Genomic DNA, 16,254 nt, shown 5'->3' on the forward strand with positions numbered 1-16,254 from the left:
GGCTTTCAAGCGAAGGGGTATGAGGGCGGCTAGGGTTTCGAGGGGTCGTCTCTGAGGGGTCTGAGAGAGACGATGGGGCGAGGGGGGTTTGGTTTGGGGAGGCGGGGTATGGTTTGAACTATATATATGAAGGAGCGGAATGAATCCAGGCCGCTCGATCTGATGAGATAAACGGCTTGGATCCATTCATTAATGGAAACGACGTCGCTTCATTTACCTCGAGACCGGATCGGTCTTTGGATGGGAATGGGTCGGGGCATGGGTGAGATTTGCGGCCGTTGGATCAAATGAAATGAACGGCCTGGATCGACAGGCTTGAGACGACGTCGTTTCTTCGATGGTGGGGGTGGACTGGACCATTCGATCTTAGGAGATCGACGGTTCAGATTGAACGTGACCATACGACGTCGTTTGGTTGGCTTGGTCGATTGGGCCAGATAGGGGTGATTTGGGCTGGTTCATTTTTGGTGGGTTGGGGGCTTGGGCTTGGGAATTTAATTAAATTGGCCCAGATTTATTTCCTTCCTCTTTTCTTTTCCGTTTCCTTTTATTTTCTTCCTAAATTATTTTCTAAAATTATAAACCAAGTTAACTTGTTAAAAATACTAATTATCTTCTAATAACATTTATCACATATAATTAAATGCCAATTAACAATAAAATCACACAATTCAACATTAAATGCTAAAAAATGCAAAGTAAACTATTTTTTATGAATTTTCATTTTCGTAAAACAAGTTACTTAATTAATCCTAAATTGTAAATGCAAATGCAACACATATATTTTTTTGTATTTTTCTTAATTAAAGTAAAAAAATGAATATGCACAGACAAGTACAAATAAATCACAAGCAACGCAAAACTATTTTATTTTGATTTTTTGGGGAGTAGTTCTTGTAGGGAAAAAATCACGTGCTCACATGTATGTTACACGAACAAAATTTTAGAATTACAGTTATCTACGAAGTGTGATCTTTTAGTTTTTATTAAAAAAAATAATTCGTAGCCAATAATCTCACAATTCAACTACAAAAGTCGTAGCAAATTAAAAATGGTATTTTGTGACAAAAAATTTTTGTGACTAAATTGTATGTTCAATAGCGACAATTAAATAATTGTCACTAATTATTTGCAGTATCAGCGATAAAAATTAAGGTCACAAATAAATATAAGATTTTGTGGCTAAAGTTTACGTTGTTTAGCTACAAATTCTAATTCGTCACTATTGTAATAACATATTTTTTGTGACGAAACTTTTTTGTATCCAAAATTTAATTACTTTTAAGACAAATAATGCTTCGTCATTAATTGGGTACATCATTAGTGACAAAATAATGTGTCATTGATAATTTTAAATTCGTGGTTAATATTATTTAATAATTGGCGCCAACTCAATTTTTAGTGGACAAAACTTTGCTACAAAATATTGTGTTTCGTCACTAAAAGTATGTGGCTTATGTATTTAAAGACGAAATGTAATTTTTGTCACGAAAAGTAAACTATTAGTGACGCATTTTATGTCGTAGCTAATAATTTCGTAGCTAAATATCAGTTTTGTTGTAGTGATTATTTTCTTATTAAAGTGTTAGTTTCCAGGTTTTTTAGTTTACTCTGGTGTAATATGAATTTGGTTTATTAAATTTTAAAATTTCCATTTTGCATGTCTTTTTGGTTTGAAAAAAACATGAATTTTGTGCTTGGTCATGAATAATAAGAAAGTGCATTTAACCTTTCAAGAATTGAGACATTAAAAGCTTTAGTTAGGTGTCTTTAAAATTCTTTCTACACTTTAAGAAAATCAATCATCTTGACTCAAATCGCAAAGTATTCGTCACATATATTCCTAATTCAAAGATCAAAACCTGATGGTCTCATATGTGTTTTCTTTCGAATTTTTGTTATGTTTTGTTTTGTTTCGATTTGAACTTGCAAAAATAACTTTTGGCGCAAGCATGAGTTAGCATTTAATTTTATGTCTCTCCACCAAAGGATGTGGTGCAATGGATGAAACTGCTTCCCCCCGAATGAAGCCCTATGCAGCGCGAATTCGGATATAGTCGAGCTCCAATGCGGAGGTATCTGACACCGGATGTGAAACCATAAAAAAAAATTAATTTTGTGTCTCTTTTAAAAAAGAATTCAAGAATAATCAAATGGTGAATGTTGGTAATATTTATTGGACCAAAAAAGTACGTGCTATTTAAGAAAAGCTACAAAGTATAGTATAGAGACTTAGACAAGCCGATTAAGCCATTAATTGTTTTTAATATCGTAATCTATTTGGCTAGAGCATAGTTGGGGGTGTAGCTCATATGGTAGAGCGCTCGCTTCGCATGCGAGAGGCGCGGGCTTCGATTCCCCGCACCTCCATTTTTAGTTAAATTATTATTCACTTTAATCTATTAACGAGCATTCACTGGCACACCGCGAACTGCTATTAGAAATATTTTTTACGTCCATATGTTTAGTCTCTGCAAAATATATTTTAAGAAAGGGATAGAAAAGAATAATATTAACATCATACTAAAAAGAAATTATAGTGTGTCACCTGCAACTTATTTTTTCTTGATTGCTAAAATGGACAATATGGGGTTGAAATACTTTATGTAATTTTATTTATTGGTTTCCTATCCGGTGTCCGGTATTTGCATAGAAGCGGAGTTAGGATTTCAACTTTATGAGTTCTAAATTTTAAAACGACGAATTCAAGTGCTAATAACTGAGTTCTAAATTTAATATTTATATCTATTTAAATCTTTTTGACACAAATACAATGTTTGAGCAAAAGTTATTGGGTTCGGCCGGACTTGCATATGGCCTTCTAACTCCGCCCCTGTATTTGTATGGATCCCGATTATATCCGGATTCGCGCCGTGTAAGGCTAAAAATAGGGGAAACCGCTCTCTAAAAAGATTTTCTCCAAACCCGCATATTGACTTCTAGCTCCGCCCCTGTATCCGTATGGAGCCCGACTATATCTGTATTCGCACCGTGTAAGGCCCATTTTAAGGGAAAGCGCTTTTTAATAAGAATTTCTCCATACCTAGGACTCGAACCTGAAACCTCTGGTTAAAGATTGAAGAGATCCTACCCATCCCACCACAACCCATGTTTATTTTATGTGATTCAAGATTATGAGTTCTAAATTTTAAAACGACGAATTCAAGTGCTAATAACTGAGTTCTAAATTTAATATTTGTATATATTTAAAACTTTTTGACACAGATGTAGTGTTTGAGCAAAAGTTATTGGGTTCGGCCGGACTTGCATATGGGCTTCTAGCCCCGCCCCTGTATTTGTATGGATCCCGATTATATCCGGATTCGCGCCGTGTAAGGCTAAAAATAGGGGAAACCGCTCTCTAAAAAGATTTTCTCCAAACCCGCATATTGACTTCTAGCTCCGCCCCTGTATCCGTATGGAGCCCGACTAGATCTGTATTCGCACCGTGTAAGGCCCATTTTAAGGGAAAGCGCTTTTTAATAAGAATTTCTCCATACCTAGGACTCGAACCTGAAACCTCTGGTTAAAGATTGAAGAGATCCTACCCATCCCACCACAACCCATGTTTATTTTATGTGATTCAAGATTATGAGTTCTAAATTTTAAAACGACGAATTCAAGTGCTAATAACTGAGTTCTAAATTTAATATTTGTATATATTTAAAACTTTTTGACACAGATGTAGTGTTTGAGCAAAAGTTATTGGGTTCGGCCGGACTTGCATATGGGCTTCTAGCCCCGCCCCTGTATTTGTATGGATCCCGATTATATCCGGATTCGCGCCGTGTAAGGCTAAAAATAGGGGAAACCGCTCTCTAAAAAGATTTTCTCCAAACCCGCATATTGACTTCTAGCTCCGCCCCTGTATCCGTATGGAGCCCGACTATATCTGTATTCGCACCGTGTAAGGCCCATTTTAGGGGAAAGCGCTTTCTAATAAGAATTTCTCCATACCTAGGACTCGAACCTGAAACCTCTAGTTAAAGATTGAAGAGATCCTGCCCATCCCACCACAACCCATGTTGAAATTATATTTCATGTGATTCAAGATTATGAAGGTAAGAACATGTTCAGCTCCATTTTTTTAGAACCTCCAAGTTTTAGTTTAACAAAATAGGCTAATTACTCAAATTGACCATCAAGAGAAAAGACCTTTTCTTAATTTAAACAAACTTTGATTCTTGATAATGTGAGATGAGACTGATTAGGAATTTTTAGAAGATGCGTTTTTGCTGCAAATTGTTTAAAGAAACACAGAAAATGCTGTGTATATATATATATATACATACACCTTGATATAATATCTACAAACCACCTTATCAATTCTACTATTTAATATACAAAAACATGATCAGCTACAAAATGAATCATCAGTATGATGATTGCAACAAAATCCAATAACAATAAGAAAGAAACACAAAAAATGAACTCTTTTCTTTTACATATGATATACTGTACTTAATGAAGTACAATCCCTTCATTTTTGGCAAAGAGAAACTCAAAGTTTTGGATACTGATTCTCTGCACTAGACCTGGCAACAACTGGCTTAAATCGCGCTCCCATTTACGCGCTTATATATCAAAATGGATAACAACTAGAATAAGTCGCAACAGAAGCAGAGAAAGGATCGATAGCATATGACAGAAAGTGGAAAAAGATTATTCCATAACGAGTTCCATATGGCGATTGAGATCCTGGAGATAATTTGTGCTGGTATAATCTTCTGAAAACATCAATGCTCTCCCTCCCATTGACTTTTGCTTCAATTCTACTGGCGCGTTCTCGCCTTTCAGTAGCTGAACAACCTGCAGATTCAAAGAATATGCAACCATTCGTTGGACCTCAGTTTTAGTTTGTGGATTAGTCTATCTTTGTATATACAAACATTGAGTGTCAACTCTTACTATAAAAGGATCTTGTAAGTTGCTTTGGATATATGTTAAACCGTTTACAGATAAAATGGCAGCCTGGTGCATTAAGCTCCCGCTATGTGTGGGATCCGGGGAAGGGCCGGATCGCAAGGTTCTATTGTTCGCAGCCTTACCCTGCATTTCTGCAAGAGGTTGTTTCCACGGCTCGAACCGTTACCAGTTACGCCAAGGCTCTCCTTCAAGCCGTTTACACTTTACATATAGGTGTTGTTTAATATCCTTGTTGTTCTAACTCTATGAGCAAGATTTTGTAGGTAACCAGATCCTTCACACGATCAATGTTTTACTTATAAGTTTGAGTTTATAAACTTAAAACTTGCAAATTCCAGCTGTTTCCACAGCTCGAACCTATGACCTCCTTGTCACATGGCAGCAACTTTACCAGCTACACCAAAGCTCCCCTTCAAGCCGTTTACATATAGGTGTTGTTTAATATTCTTGTTGTTATGACCAAGATTTTGTAGGTAATCGGATCCTTCATACGATCAATCTTACTTAAAAGTGTGAGTTTATATACTTAAAACTTGCAAATTCTGGCAAGGATCAACAACACTCAAAAATCAAAACACAAATGCTGGGGGAATTTGAAGGTTATTTTCAACTTGAAAAGGCGACAGCATGTAAAGATGCAGCGTTACCTTTTTCATGTATGGACGCATATCAGGCAAGTTATGAAGGCATGTTAAAGCTGTAAACATGGCGCGTTTCATCTCAACAACATCATAGGCATCGCCTAAACGAGGATCTGCTATTTCCTTGATGCTGTTGTTTTCCAATAATGGTTTTGCCTATGCATAATTGCAACAGGTATACAATAATTAGTAAAGATTTTCCGATGAATATGACAAGTTTTTCTAAAGAATATGTCAGTTTAAGAGGATCATACCCACATCACAAGGCTCTTTCTATACGAATCAACTGCACGATGACCAGTAATAAGCTCCAATAATAACACTCCAAAGGCAAATACATCGGTCTTTTCGTTAACAATTCCATGCATAAAATACTCTGGAGCCATATATCTGATAACCAATTTGCCATACATCAGATCAGATCATAACAAAGCAACAATGATAGCAAATTCGTTAATTTTTACATACCCAAAGGTGCCTTCAATAGGAGAAACAACATGATGTACCCATTTTTCTGGTAGCCATTTCGCTAGTCCAAAATCAGAAATCTGCACCAACACAAATAAAAATAACAAATTCGAGAACTTGAGAAATTCGGACGAAATCCTCCTTTCTTTTCCGATTGAGGTTTCTAAAGCGGAAAAAAGATTGAAACCTGAGGTTCATAATCTTCAGTTAGTAAAATGTTTGAGGCTGTAATATCTCTATGGATTATGCGCTTTTGGCAATCGCAATGAAGATAATGCAAACCTTCAGCTACACCAACCGCAACTTTATATCTTATTTCCCATTCAAGTCTTTCTTCTGAAACTGAAATGCTGAGTTTTTCGTTTATCAGTCAAAATAACATAATATTTCTATGTTCATCTCATCACTCTAGACATTTCGTTCAATATTAAGCGTCGATATTATCAATCATTAGGCCAAGAAATCAAGATTAAACAAACATAACTAGCCAAGTTAAGAGGGGTTACAGCACCGTGTAATAAAGTACTGATGCTTCCATGGGGTAAGAACTGAAGAACAAGGTATAAACCGCCATCAGCGCCATAACCGATTAATTTAGCAGCATTAGGATGGTTAATGTGAGCAATGATTCCAAGCTCAGATAAGAAATCATCAACTTTGTCCTCATCATTCTTCTCTTGCTTTGTTATCTTCTTCACCGCGACAATTTGACCATCAGGCAAACATCCTTTGTACACTTCTGCATGTCCACCTTTCCCAATCAAGTTGTCTGAAAGGCGCAATTTAGTATAACAAAGGGTAAATGACGCGCAAATTCAGTTTATTATCAGGTAATACAGATAATGGTATCTAATTAGTACTACTTAAAATTTGCAAGAAAGCAACATAAGGCAGCCCGGTGCACTAAGCTCCCGCTATGCGCGGGGTCCAGGAAGGGCCGGACCACAAGGGTCTATTGTACTCAGTCTTACCCTGCATTTTTGCAAGAAGCTGTTTCCACGGCTCGAACTTGATCTCCTGGTCACATGACAACAACTTTACCAGTTACGCCAAGGCTCCCCTTCAACGAGAACGTAACATAATTGGTGTAAAGTTGTGGGATCAATGACAATGACAAGAAGATGCAGGCATGTGTTATCACTTAATGAGACAACAACATCAACTTGGCAACTTCACTTTTTGAGGGGACAAAATGAAACATAAAGGACCATAGACATTAAGGAAAATTTAATAAGTTGGTCCATCAATAACTCATAGCCAACTCACAAAAAAGTTCCACATTGAACACTCTGATCTGCTATAGTTGGCCTGATGGACAATGATTCGACCTTAAAAAGGGCAGCCTGGTGTACTAAGCTCCCGCTAAGCGTGGGGTCCGGAGAAGGGCCGAACCACAAGGGTCTATTATACGCAGACTTACCCTACATTTATGCAAGAGGCTGTTTCCACGGCTCGAACCCGTGACCTCCTGGTTGGCAGCAACTTTACCAGTTGCGCCAAGGCTCCCCTTCGATGCATAGAATTTAAACTAGGAAAATTAATTAACTATGGAATATTACCTTGATTAAAATTATCAGTAGCCTCAGCAAGATCTCTATAGCTAAACTTCCTCCAAGAAGGCTTTGGAATAACAGAATCATCATCACAATCACTAGACTCTTCTTCAGCACTTTTATTTTTGGACAAAATTCTCCTTATATTCTTTGGTAATATCATCTCATATCCTCCTAATAATGGTATACTTGACAATCTTCTCATTGACCTTCTCTTTATATTATCAAATAGATTTTTCCAATAAACACCTTGAATTAATTCCCCTGAAGATGATGATGCAAAACTGCTGCTCCTATCATCACTGCTGCTAATGCTGCTATTGTCTGAATCTGATGAATTCAATGTAGGAATTTCTAATACTCCTCTTGGTGATAATGATGATGAGTACTGATTATAGTCTCTATTATTGTTGTTGTTGATGTTGTTATCTTCCGCCTTTTTCTCATCTTTTTTGTTACCTTCTTTTTCTCCATTTTCTTGGTCACAAACAGCAACTTTTCTACCTACAAAATTCATAGGTAAAATAATAATTTATTGGCAAAAAGGTGTGTCAGTCATAAGTCAGTGGCAGAGACAGAAATTCGAGATTCGATAACATGTACTTCTCTAGAGCAACCGTCAAGTTGTTTCTGTATGATCTACAGGTCACCGGTTCGAGCCGCGGAATCAGCCACTATCAGGGTAGGCTGCCTACATCACCCCCGGAGTGCGGTCTGTCCCTGTATCTTGCGTGAGCGTGCAATGCTTTGTGCACCAAACTATGTTTTTTTTATTTGCATAGTATAACTTTCCATTGGTTGCGTTAGATTGACAACTAGCAATAATTTTTGAAAATATAATAATATGAAGGAAATTTGAGATTAAGGCGGTGTTGTTATGATGGTTCTATTTAAATCATTAATAAACAAGAACATTCATATATACAGGACAGTCCGGTGCACTAATCTCTCCCGGACCACAAGGGTCTATTGTATGCAGTCTTACCCTAAATTTCTGCAAGAGATTGTTTCCACGGCTTGAACCCGTGAATGACATGACAACAACTTTGATAACAACTTTACTAGTTACGCCAAGACTCCCATTCTAACATTCATATATACACAATAAGAAAAAAATGTAGCATACACAATCTTGTATTTTACAAAGAATATACAAGCTTTACACCAAAACTAACACATATTAAGAAAAATAAATGATAATAATAAGTGCAAAGAAAAAGCTAAGAATAACCTTCCATTGGGATATTTGGAATTTGTATCAAATGCTCAAATGAATCAATAGAAGCTTCCTGAAATAATATGCAGGAAAGGAGATAACAAAAAATTCATAGAAATAAGCTCTGAATATATTTACATTTGAGCAAATTAAATTCCAATCAAACTCTCTTCTTCCCTGCAGAAAACAGGAAGAAGAAGAAGAAAGGAAGAAGAGAGAAAGAAAGAAAAAATGGAAGAGTTTTGAGCAAAAATGATTTAGCTTTGAGAGGTTGTTATTCTTCTTTGAAAAAAAATGGAGGTGAAGCTGTAGAAGTGGAGAGAAAAAAACGGCTTTTGGGGTAATTGAAAAAATTGTTTTTGAGTACATTTATATAAGCAAATTAATAACTTTAGGTGAATTAATATTGTAATTAATTAAAGTGCGATTCAATAAATAGTTGTGGCTGATGACATACCAGCCTTTGGATTATGACATTCTTGATTTTTGGTGCAACTATCATTAGGACATTGTCGGAGAAAAGAGTGTATATATTACTCCCTCTATCTCGTATTATGTATCTTTTTACATGTCCCTTAAGAAATACTATCTCCGGTCTATAATAAGTGATCAATTTACTTTTTTATTTCGGTTCAAAATAAGTGTCCATTTATATAATTAAGAAAAAAATTAATTTATTTTTACAAAATTACCCTTATGTACATATCCCTAAAAAAAATTCTTATTCCTCACATTAAATATTTAATTAAGGATAGTTTAGTCATACTAAGTATTTTTGTATAAAATTTAGTATTTTCTTAATGGGCGTGCCAAAAGCAAATTGGTCACTTATTGTGGACCTGAAGGAGTATTAATTAGGAAAAGGATTGGACTATTCTACCCTTATTTATGTTTTAAGATATAATCTCTTTTTATTAAATATTTATTCTATTTATGTGTTATCTCCATCTTCAAGAACAATTATTACTAAGGATAAAAAAAGAACAAAATAATCAATTTTGTCTTGAAATTCTAAAATGATAAATACTTTGAGATAACTATTTTTAATAACCACGACTGTTAATACGAGACGGAAGGAGTACTTTCTCTGTCTAATATTATTTGTTGTGGTTTCTAAAAATAATTGTTCTTGAAAACTATAAAAGCCTTAATTATGAATAAGTAATAAATGCAGAGAAATTATATCTTAAGACATAAATAAGGGTAAAATAGTCAAAAATCTTTCCTATTTAATATTTTCTTAAGGAGCTATAAAAGAGAAACACGACAGTTAATATGAGACGGGATGAGTACTCCTTCCGTTTCAAATATGGCCCTTGAGAAAATATTAATTAGAAGGGGTTTGGACTATTTTACTCTTATTTATGTCTTAAGAAATAATCTTTCTTTATTGAATATTTACTCTATTTATGTGCTATTTTCATCTTCAAAAACAATTATTATTAAGGGTAAAATGGGAAAAAATAATTAATTTTGGCTTGAATGTTTAAAATGACAAATAATTTAAGACAATTATTTTTAGAAATCACGACAAATAATTTGAGACATGTGTTTTCATGAATTAAGCATAAACGTAAATTTAACCACAATACAATCTCCTTTCGTAATAACATGATATAAACGTGCAATAATTAATCTGGTCGGATTATTAATCAAATTTAAATAGATTACCTAAATCGACTGGCCAATCCTATATGAAAGAATAGTTATTCGGTGAATCTATTAGTTGTACAACTTCAATATAATTAAATGAATTACTAATTAGCAATATATTCAAATGCTACTTTAAACTATCAAAAATTGTGATGAAATGGTAAGTATTTATTCTTAAGCAAAAAATTTGAATTCGAACCCTGGGTATAAAATTGACTTTTGTAGGAAGTGTTTTACAGAACTTTCTGCCATGAATCCAAATTAATCGGACGGCAAGCACTAGAATAAATATGAGGCCCAAACTAAGAAGTGTTGCACCCTTTGAAATGAGTGCATGTACGTCACACCTCCTATGGTTGTTGCCAAAGCTCCGAGTGAACCATGATACCAGATAACAACAAAAAATTTACCACTTGTGGGGTTGGGTTTGGTGGTGGTGGTGGGGGTTATAAATCAAAGTTTCCAAATTGCAAGAGTCAAAGTTGGAATGATTCTATTGATGAAATGTGGATTTAATTTGAAAAAGTTTTAATATTAGTCATTAGTTAACATGATGATATAGTCAAGATCAATGTGATGTGCTTGTGTGCATACACAATTGGTAATTAACACCTAAGTTGAACTTAATATCGTATGAATTGTTAGATATCAAATGAGACATAGGTAAAGTTTATTTTTTGGAATAATTCTAGAGACCTTTCTCCAAATAGAATTATCTCTTAATACACTTTAGAATAATAAGAAGTTATTTATTAAATTTTCTCAAATCTACCTCTTACTATACCAACCATCAATCAATGGAATGTAAATTTATGATTAATGGTTAAGGCAGATTAAAATTAGTTTAGATAGGTACTTTTACAATTAAAATTATTAACTTTTTTAAAGGTATAGAAAAATTCAAAATTCAAATAATATAGACATAAAATAATATTAGTTTTAATTTGAATATGACTAGGTAGCTTGTCCAAGTGCTTCATGTCTACTTAATCATGGCTTTTAGCCTATTTGGCCAAGCTTATTTTTTTGGGTCAAAAGTGCTTTCGGTCAAAAATTGAGGTGTTTGGCCAAGTTTTTAGAAGAAAAAAGGTGCTATTGAGGAGAAGTGGAAGTAGTTTTAGAGAAGTAGAAAAATGTAGCTTCTTTCCAAAAGCACTTTTCTCAGAAGCATTTTTGAGAAAAATACACTTAGAAGCAGTTTTCAAAAGTTTGGCCAAATAATAATTACTGCCCAAAAGTGTTTTTCAAATTAATTAGTCAAACACAAATCGATTCTCATCAAAAGTACTTTTTTAAAAAGCACTTTTGAAAAAAATACTTCTCAAAATAAGTAGATTTTAGAAGTTTGGCTAAACTGGCTATTAGAGTGCATGAGGAATGATCATTAAAGCCTGTAAAATTTATTCTCTGAGTTTTCAATCTCCCCCCCTCCGCCCCTCCCCCCAACAATCCCAACAAATATGCTTCTGTTTTTTCAGTTGGTGTCTAGTATTTGTTTCGGAGTTCTATTAATTAACATTCAAATTGAATATTCTATTTAAAAAGTAAAACATTTCATAGCAAAGACGACTTCATTTCTATAACTCTCTCTTCAGCTTTTCTTTTTCTTGCTTTTCTTCTTAGTAAACAATCATTTTCATTACTATTTAATGATAACACACACGTGTAAGGTCCTCCTACTAACAAAAGAAAATTTAAAGAGAAAATTTTGGACATGGTTATATTGATAAAAGAATTTTTATACCACAAATGTTGCTATGAAATAAATAGGATCCTCGACCTTAATTAGAAGTCTGGGATTCTAATTCCGAAGATGGAAAAAATCCTGGTAGCAGGAGAATCCCCTTTAATGGTCCTTACATGGCGCAAATCCAAATTAATCATGACTTCAAAAAGAGTACCAAACAACGGGTGCAAAACTGAAAAATAAGAATTCCTATGATCTTTTTAATGAATATTTAGTTGTGTATCACCAAGGGCAGCCCAACGAATTTTGTGGCCTAAAGCCAAAATTTATGAGGGGTTTGATGTATGGCTATAATTCATGGTTTAGCACATTATGTGCCTTGCATTTTTACATGCTTTAATGATAAATTATACTTTATTTGCACGTAATGGAGTCTATTTTATATATATGTGAATTGAAGATGAAAGTAGAGCAAAAGGAAACTTAAATGTTGAAAGTGCACTCGAGAACTGTCAAAAGGAGAGGCCATGCAAAAGCCAGCTCAACCAGACTTTAGCCTGGCGAGGCCAGGCTCAACCAGGCTTTAGCCTGGCGAGGCCAGCCAAAAGCCAGGCTGAGGCTGGCGTTAGGTTGGCAACGCCAGGCCTGGGGCCAGGTCCAGTCCGAGTTTTGAAGACTTAAATTGTTTCTCGGCTTGACTAGGATTTGACCAACACGTTTAGGTCTAGTCCTAAACATATAAATAGGCCCAAAAACGCCACTTTGAGGACTTTTGCAACCGGATGTAAGAATAGCTCGTGGAACACTACTTGGGAGTTAGAATCTTCGATCTATACATCCCTTTATCTTTACTCTGTAATTTAATTATGCAAATTACTTTGGATATTGTTACTATGAGTATGAATAGCTAAACTCCTAATCTAGGGTTTTGATGGAACCTATTGGATGATGAATTTCTTGTTACATTAATATAGAATTGCTATAGTATTCTCTATTTGTTCAACTATATGCTTATTGTTGTTGATTGAAGGGCCCTCAATTAACTGTTCCTATTTAGTTTGTATTAATCGGGAGAGAGTACATATTTAGGTAGTTGTTGAACAACATCACTCCTAACGTATATGAGGTATCAATACGAAGGGTTTAAAGGTGGGATTAGGGATAACGAAACCTTAGTGCGATCCAAGTGAGCTGTACTTAAAGCTAGCTAGCGTAATTCTAGAGAATAGGTCTAACATATTATTGTAATTACTCGGAAGAGAGTTACGACAGTTAGAGTGCTCATGATCGATAGAGAAGACTTAGGCAAATTTATAGGAAACGTAGCGGAAAGGATTCCGACAATAGGGGAAATCAGAACCTTATATCATTCCAATTCTTGTCTACAATCCGTTCATAGTTAGTTCTTAATTATTGCATTTTCACTACGTAATATTTAGTTAGTAAACATCCAATCTATTACTTAAATATTTCTGAAGATTGAATATGTGAATTTGTGTGAGTTCAATAGTTGTGATTGATAGGTTAATTCCCTGTGAGATTCGACTCTGGACTTGTTAACCGGAATATATTTGCAGTGACCGCTTTTGTCCTTTTTATAAGGCATAGTTGGGCGTGATCAAATTTTGGTGTCGTTTTAGGGGAATTAACGGTGTTATTAATTGTAGCTAAAGGAAGTGCTAAAATTCTTAGCGTAGTCAATTTTCTTCAATTTAAACCAAGTACATTGAAATTCTAACGTTTGTAGTCTTGGGTGTTACAGGTGCATGCCTAGAAACTCATCAAGAACTGGTGAATTATTCGAAGCATTATCAGATCCTAAGAAAGTTTTCAAGGCACTGAATCGTGCAAACAAGAAAGGCAAACAACAACAGAACTTAACAGAACAAATCGAACCAGACATGGATGACAGAGTAGAAAATCCAAATAACAGAAACAATGCAAATAACATGAACAATCAGGGTGTGGTGCCTCTTGTGCCAGAAGCAACATTGTATGACTAGGCACAACCCACCGCCGACATTCTGGCAACCACAATTGCAGTCCCTTAGATACAAGCGGAATCATTTCAAATCACAAATAACATGCTACATTTGTTGCAGAAAAGGGTCTGTTCTCAGAGTCATACGTTGAAGTTCCTCAGCAACATCTGAAGAATTTCCTGTTGATATGTGTCACGCAAAGAAACATAATATGACACCAGAAGCAATAAGGCTATTTTTGTTTCCATTCTCATTGACGGGAGCGACTCAGACTTGGCTTAATTCACTCCTAATAAACTCCATTACTACTTGGGAGGAATTAGTCAAGCAATTTATGAACAAATTTTACCCACCCAATAAGACTGCTCAACAAATTGATGAGATATTGAGCTTCAGACAGAAACCAACAGAGACATTACAAGAAACATGGGAGAGGTTCAAGGGTCTGCTAGTTAAGTATCCTCATCATGGCAATTCGGAGCAGATGTTGAGGCAGAGGTTTTACATGGGATTGGAAAATAGCTTGAAGGCCAATGTTGATGCTTTAGCAGGTGGAGCATTTGTCACGACCCAAACCGATGGGCCACGACGGGTGCCCGAGTCCTACCTTTCAAACACCCCTAAGCATGCGTCTAAGATATAAATCTGAATAACATCTGCTGAATTACAAGAATAATACACATGAAGGAAACCTGCCCAAAAAGGCATACATACATATACTTGCAACATACGTATGGCGAGCCGACAAGGCTGCTATAGACAAGTATATACCTCAAAACTGTAAGCCGGCAAGGCCATATACCATCCAACTAGATATACTTTCTACAGACCTCTAATAGAAATATAGCGATACAAGACGGGACTGAGCCACATCATACCTATATATACACACACACACACACACACACACAAACATATCGTACCAAGATCAAAAGCAGCTCCGGATCAAGTGGAGCACGCCAACTCTCGCTGATCAAGGATCCTAAGAAGGGTGACCGTCAGCTTGCCTACCTGCACCTGCGGGCATGAAACGCAAACCCCGTGAAATAGGGCATCAGTACGAAAATGTACTGAGTATGTAAGGCATGAAAATCTGTACGTAAAAGGCATAGATGAAACATGGAATAAAGAAATTCATCAGTAAATCTGAATAACTTTGTAAATTCTGAAATATTTATAATGTTATGCACGTGTATATAAATGTCGTATCATGCATAGGTATAGGTGTGCATAACTTCATCAAGCCACTGAGGGCATCCCATCATATCATCTCGGCCACTGTGGGCAACATCATCAACATATACCAACTAATCAGGTGGTGGTGCGTATATAACGCCGTAACTTTTTTCCCATATCCCCTATACATACATACATATATATATTTATATATCTGGTCATGGGTCAATGTATATGTATAAATGAATGAAATGCATGAAAAATATGTAATAATCTCAATATTCCTTTCGGATAAACTTTTTCAACTGCGTATTATTCTGAGACCCATGAACAAAAGATATAATAATATGTTACATGAGGAATCAAGGACACAGAGACCCCTAATATTTCTATGAATAGAGTCGTTTAAGAAAATTGTGCATTTGCTTGATTCTTCTGTATAACTTGCACCATGCCTGTCACAACTCTAAACCCGGACCCGGTCGTGATGGCGCCTCTCATGAAGACAAGGTCAGCCGACACTTCCCCATTTCAATTTTAAATAATTAACAATAAGAATTAAGTCTAAAATGTAATATATAATCCAAAAGTAAGCAGTTAACAGAATAGTTTGCGAAAAATAAACCTAACACAGCCCGATACCGGGGTGTCACTAGTCATGAGCATCTACCAATTCTAACACAAGTCTGAAAAGTCTACAAAGCTATTACAAAGCCACTAATAAGGGAAAAGAAATGAGATAAGAGGGGGAGAAACACGGGGTTGCGGACGCCAAACAGCTACCTCGTGAACTCCGAAGTCGACCGGGAGCTCTCAACTCTCGCTAGTAGGATCAGCAACGCCTGAATCTGCACACAGGGTGCAGAGAGAAAAGTGAGTACTCCAACTCAGTGAGTAATAATCATAAATAAAGACTAAAAGCAAGAAATCACGTAAGGCACATTACAGGCTA

The 16,254-nt window shown here is 35.6% G+C and overlaps 1 protein-coding gene and 2 non-coding genes across 3 annotated transcripts; 1 reads left to right on the forward strand and 2 right to left on the reverse strand.

Annotated features, from left to right (window-relative positions):
* The first annotated feature begins 2,297 nt into the window (after nucleotides 1–2,297).
* Nucleotides 2,298–2,370, forward strand: TRNAA-CGC (transfer RNA alanine (anticodon CGC)). The gene has a single exon. It is a non-coding gene; the product is annotated as a tRNA-Ala (tRNA).
* A 1,915-nt stretch (nucleotides 2,371–4,285) lies between these two features.
* LOC107810629 (receptor-like cytosolic serine/threonine-protein kinase RBK1) lies at nucleotides 4,286–9,150 on the reverse strand. Its single transcript, XM_016635423.2, has 8 exons — nucleotides 8,820–9,150; nucleotides 7,595–8,092; nucleotides 6,547–6,804; nucleotides 6,223–6,377; nucleotides 6,036–6,115; nucleotides 5,822–5,957; nucleotides 5,574–5,723; nucleotides 4,286–4,809 (listed from the first exon to the last, which is right to left on the reverse strand). Exons 1-8 carry the CDS (start codon nucleotides 8,824–8,826, stop codon nucleotides 4,663–4,665), a joined length of 1,431 nt encoding a protein of 476 aa, XP_016490909.1. The 5' UTR covers nucleotides 8,827–9,150; the 3' UTR covers nucleotides 4,286–4,662.
* Nucleotides 9,151–14,493: 5,343 nt separating this feature from the next.
* LOC142171324 (small nucleolar RNA R71) lies at nucleotides 14,494–14,600 on the reverse strand. The gene has a single exon (XR_012700896.1). It is a non-coding gene; the product is annotated as a small nucleolar RNA R71 (small nucleolar RNA).
* Between the last annotated feature and the right edge of the window lie 1,654 nt (nucleotides 14,601–16,254).

Source organism: Nicotiana tabacum, chromosome 16 (genome assembly GCF_000715075.1).
Source record: "Nicotiana tabacum cultivar K326 chromosome 16, ASM71507v2, whole genome shotgun sequence".
In the NCBI taxonomy this organism is placed as follows: Eukaryota; Viridiplantae; Streptophyta; class Magnoliopsida; order Solanales; family Solanaceae; genus Nicotiana; species Nicotiana tabacum.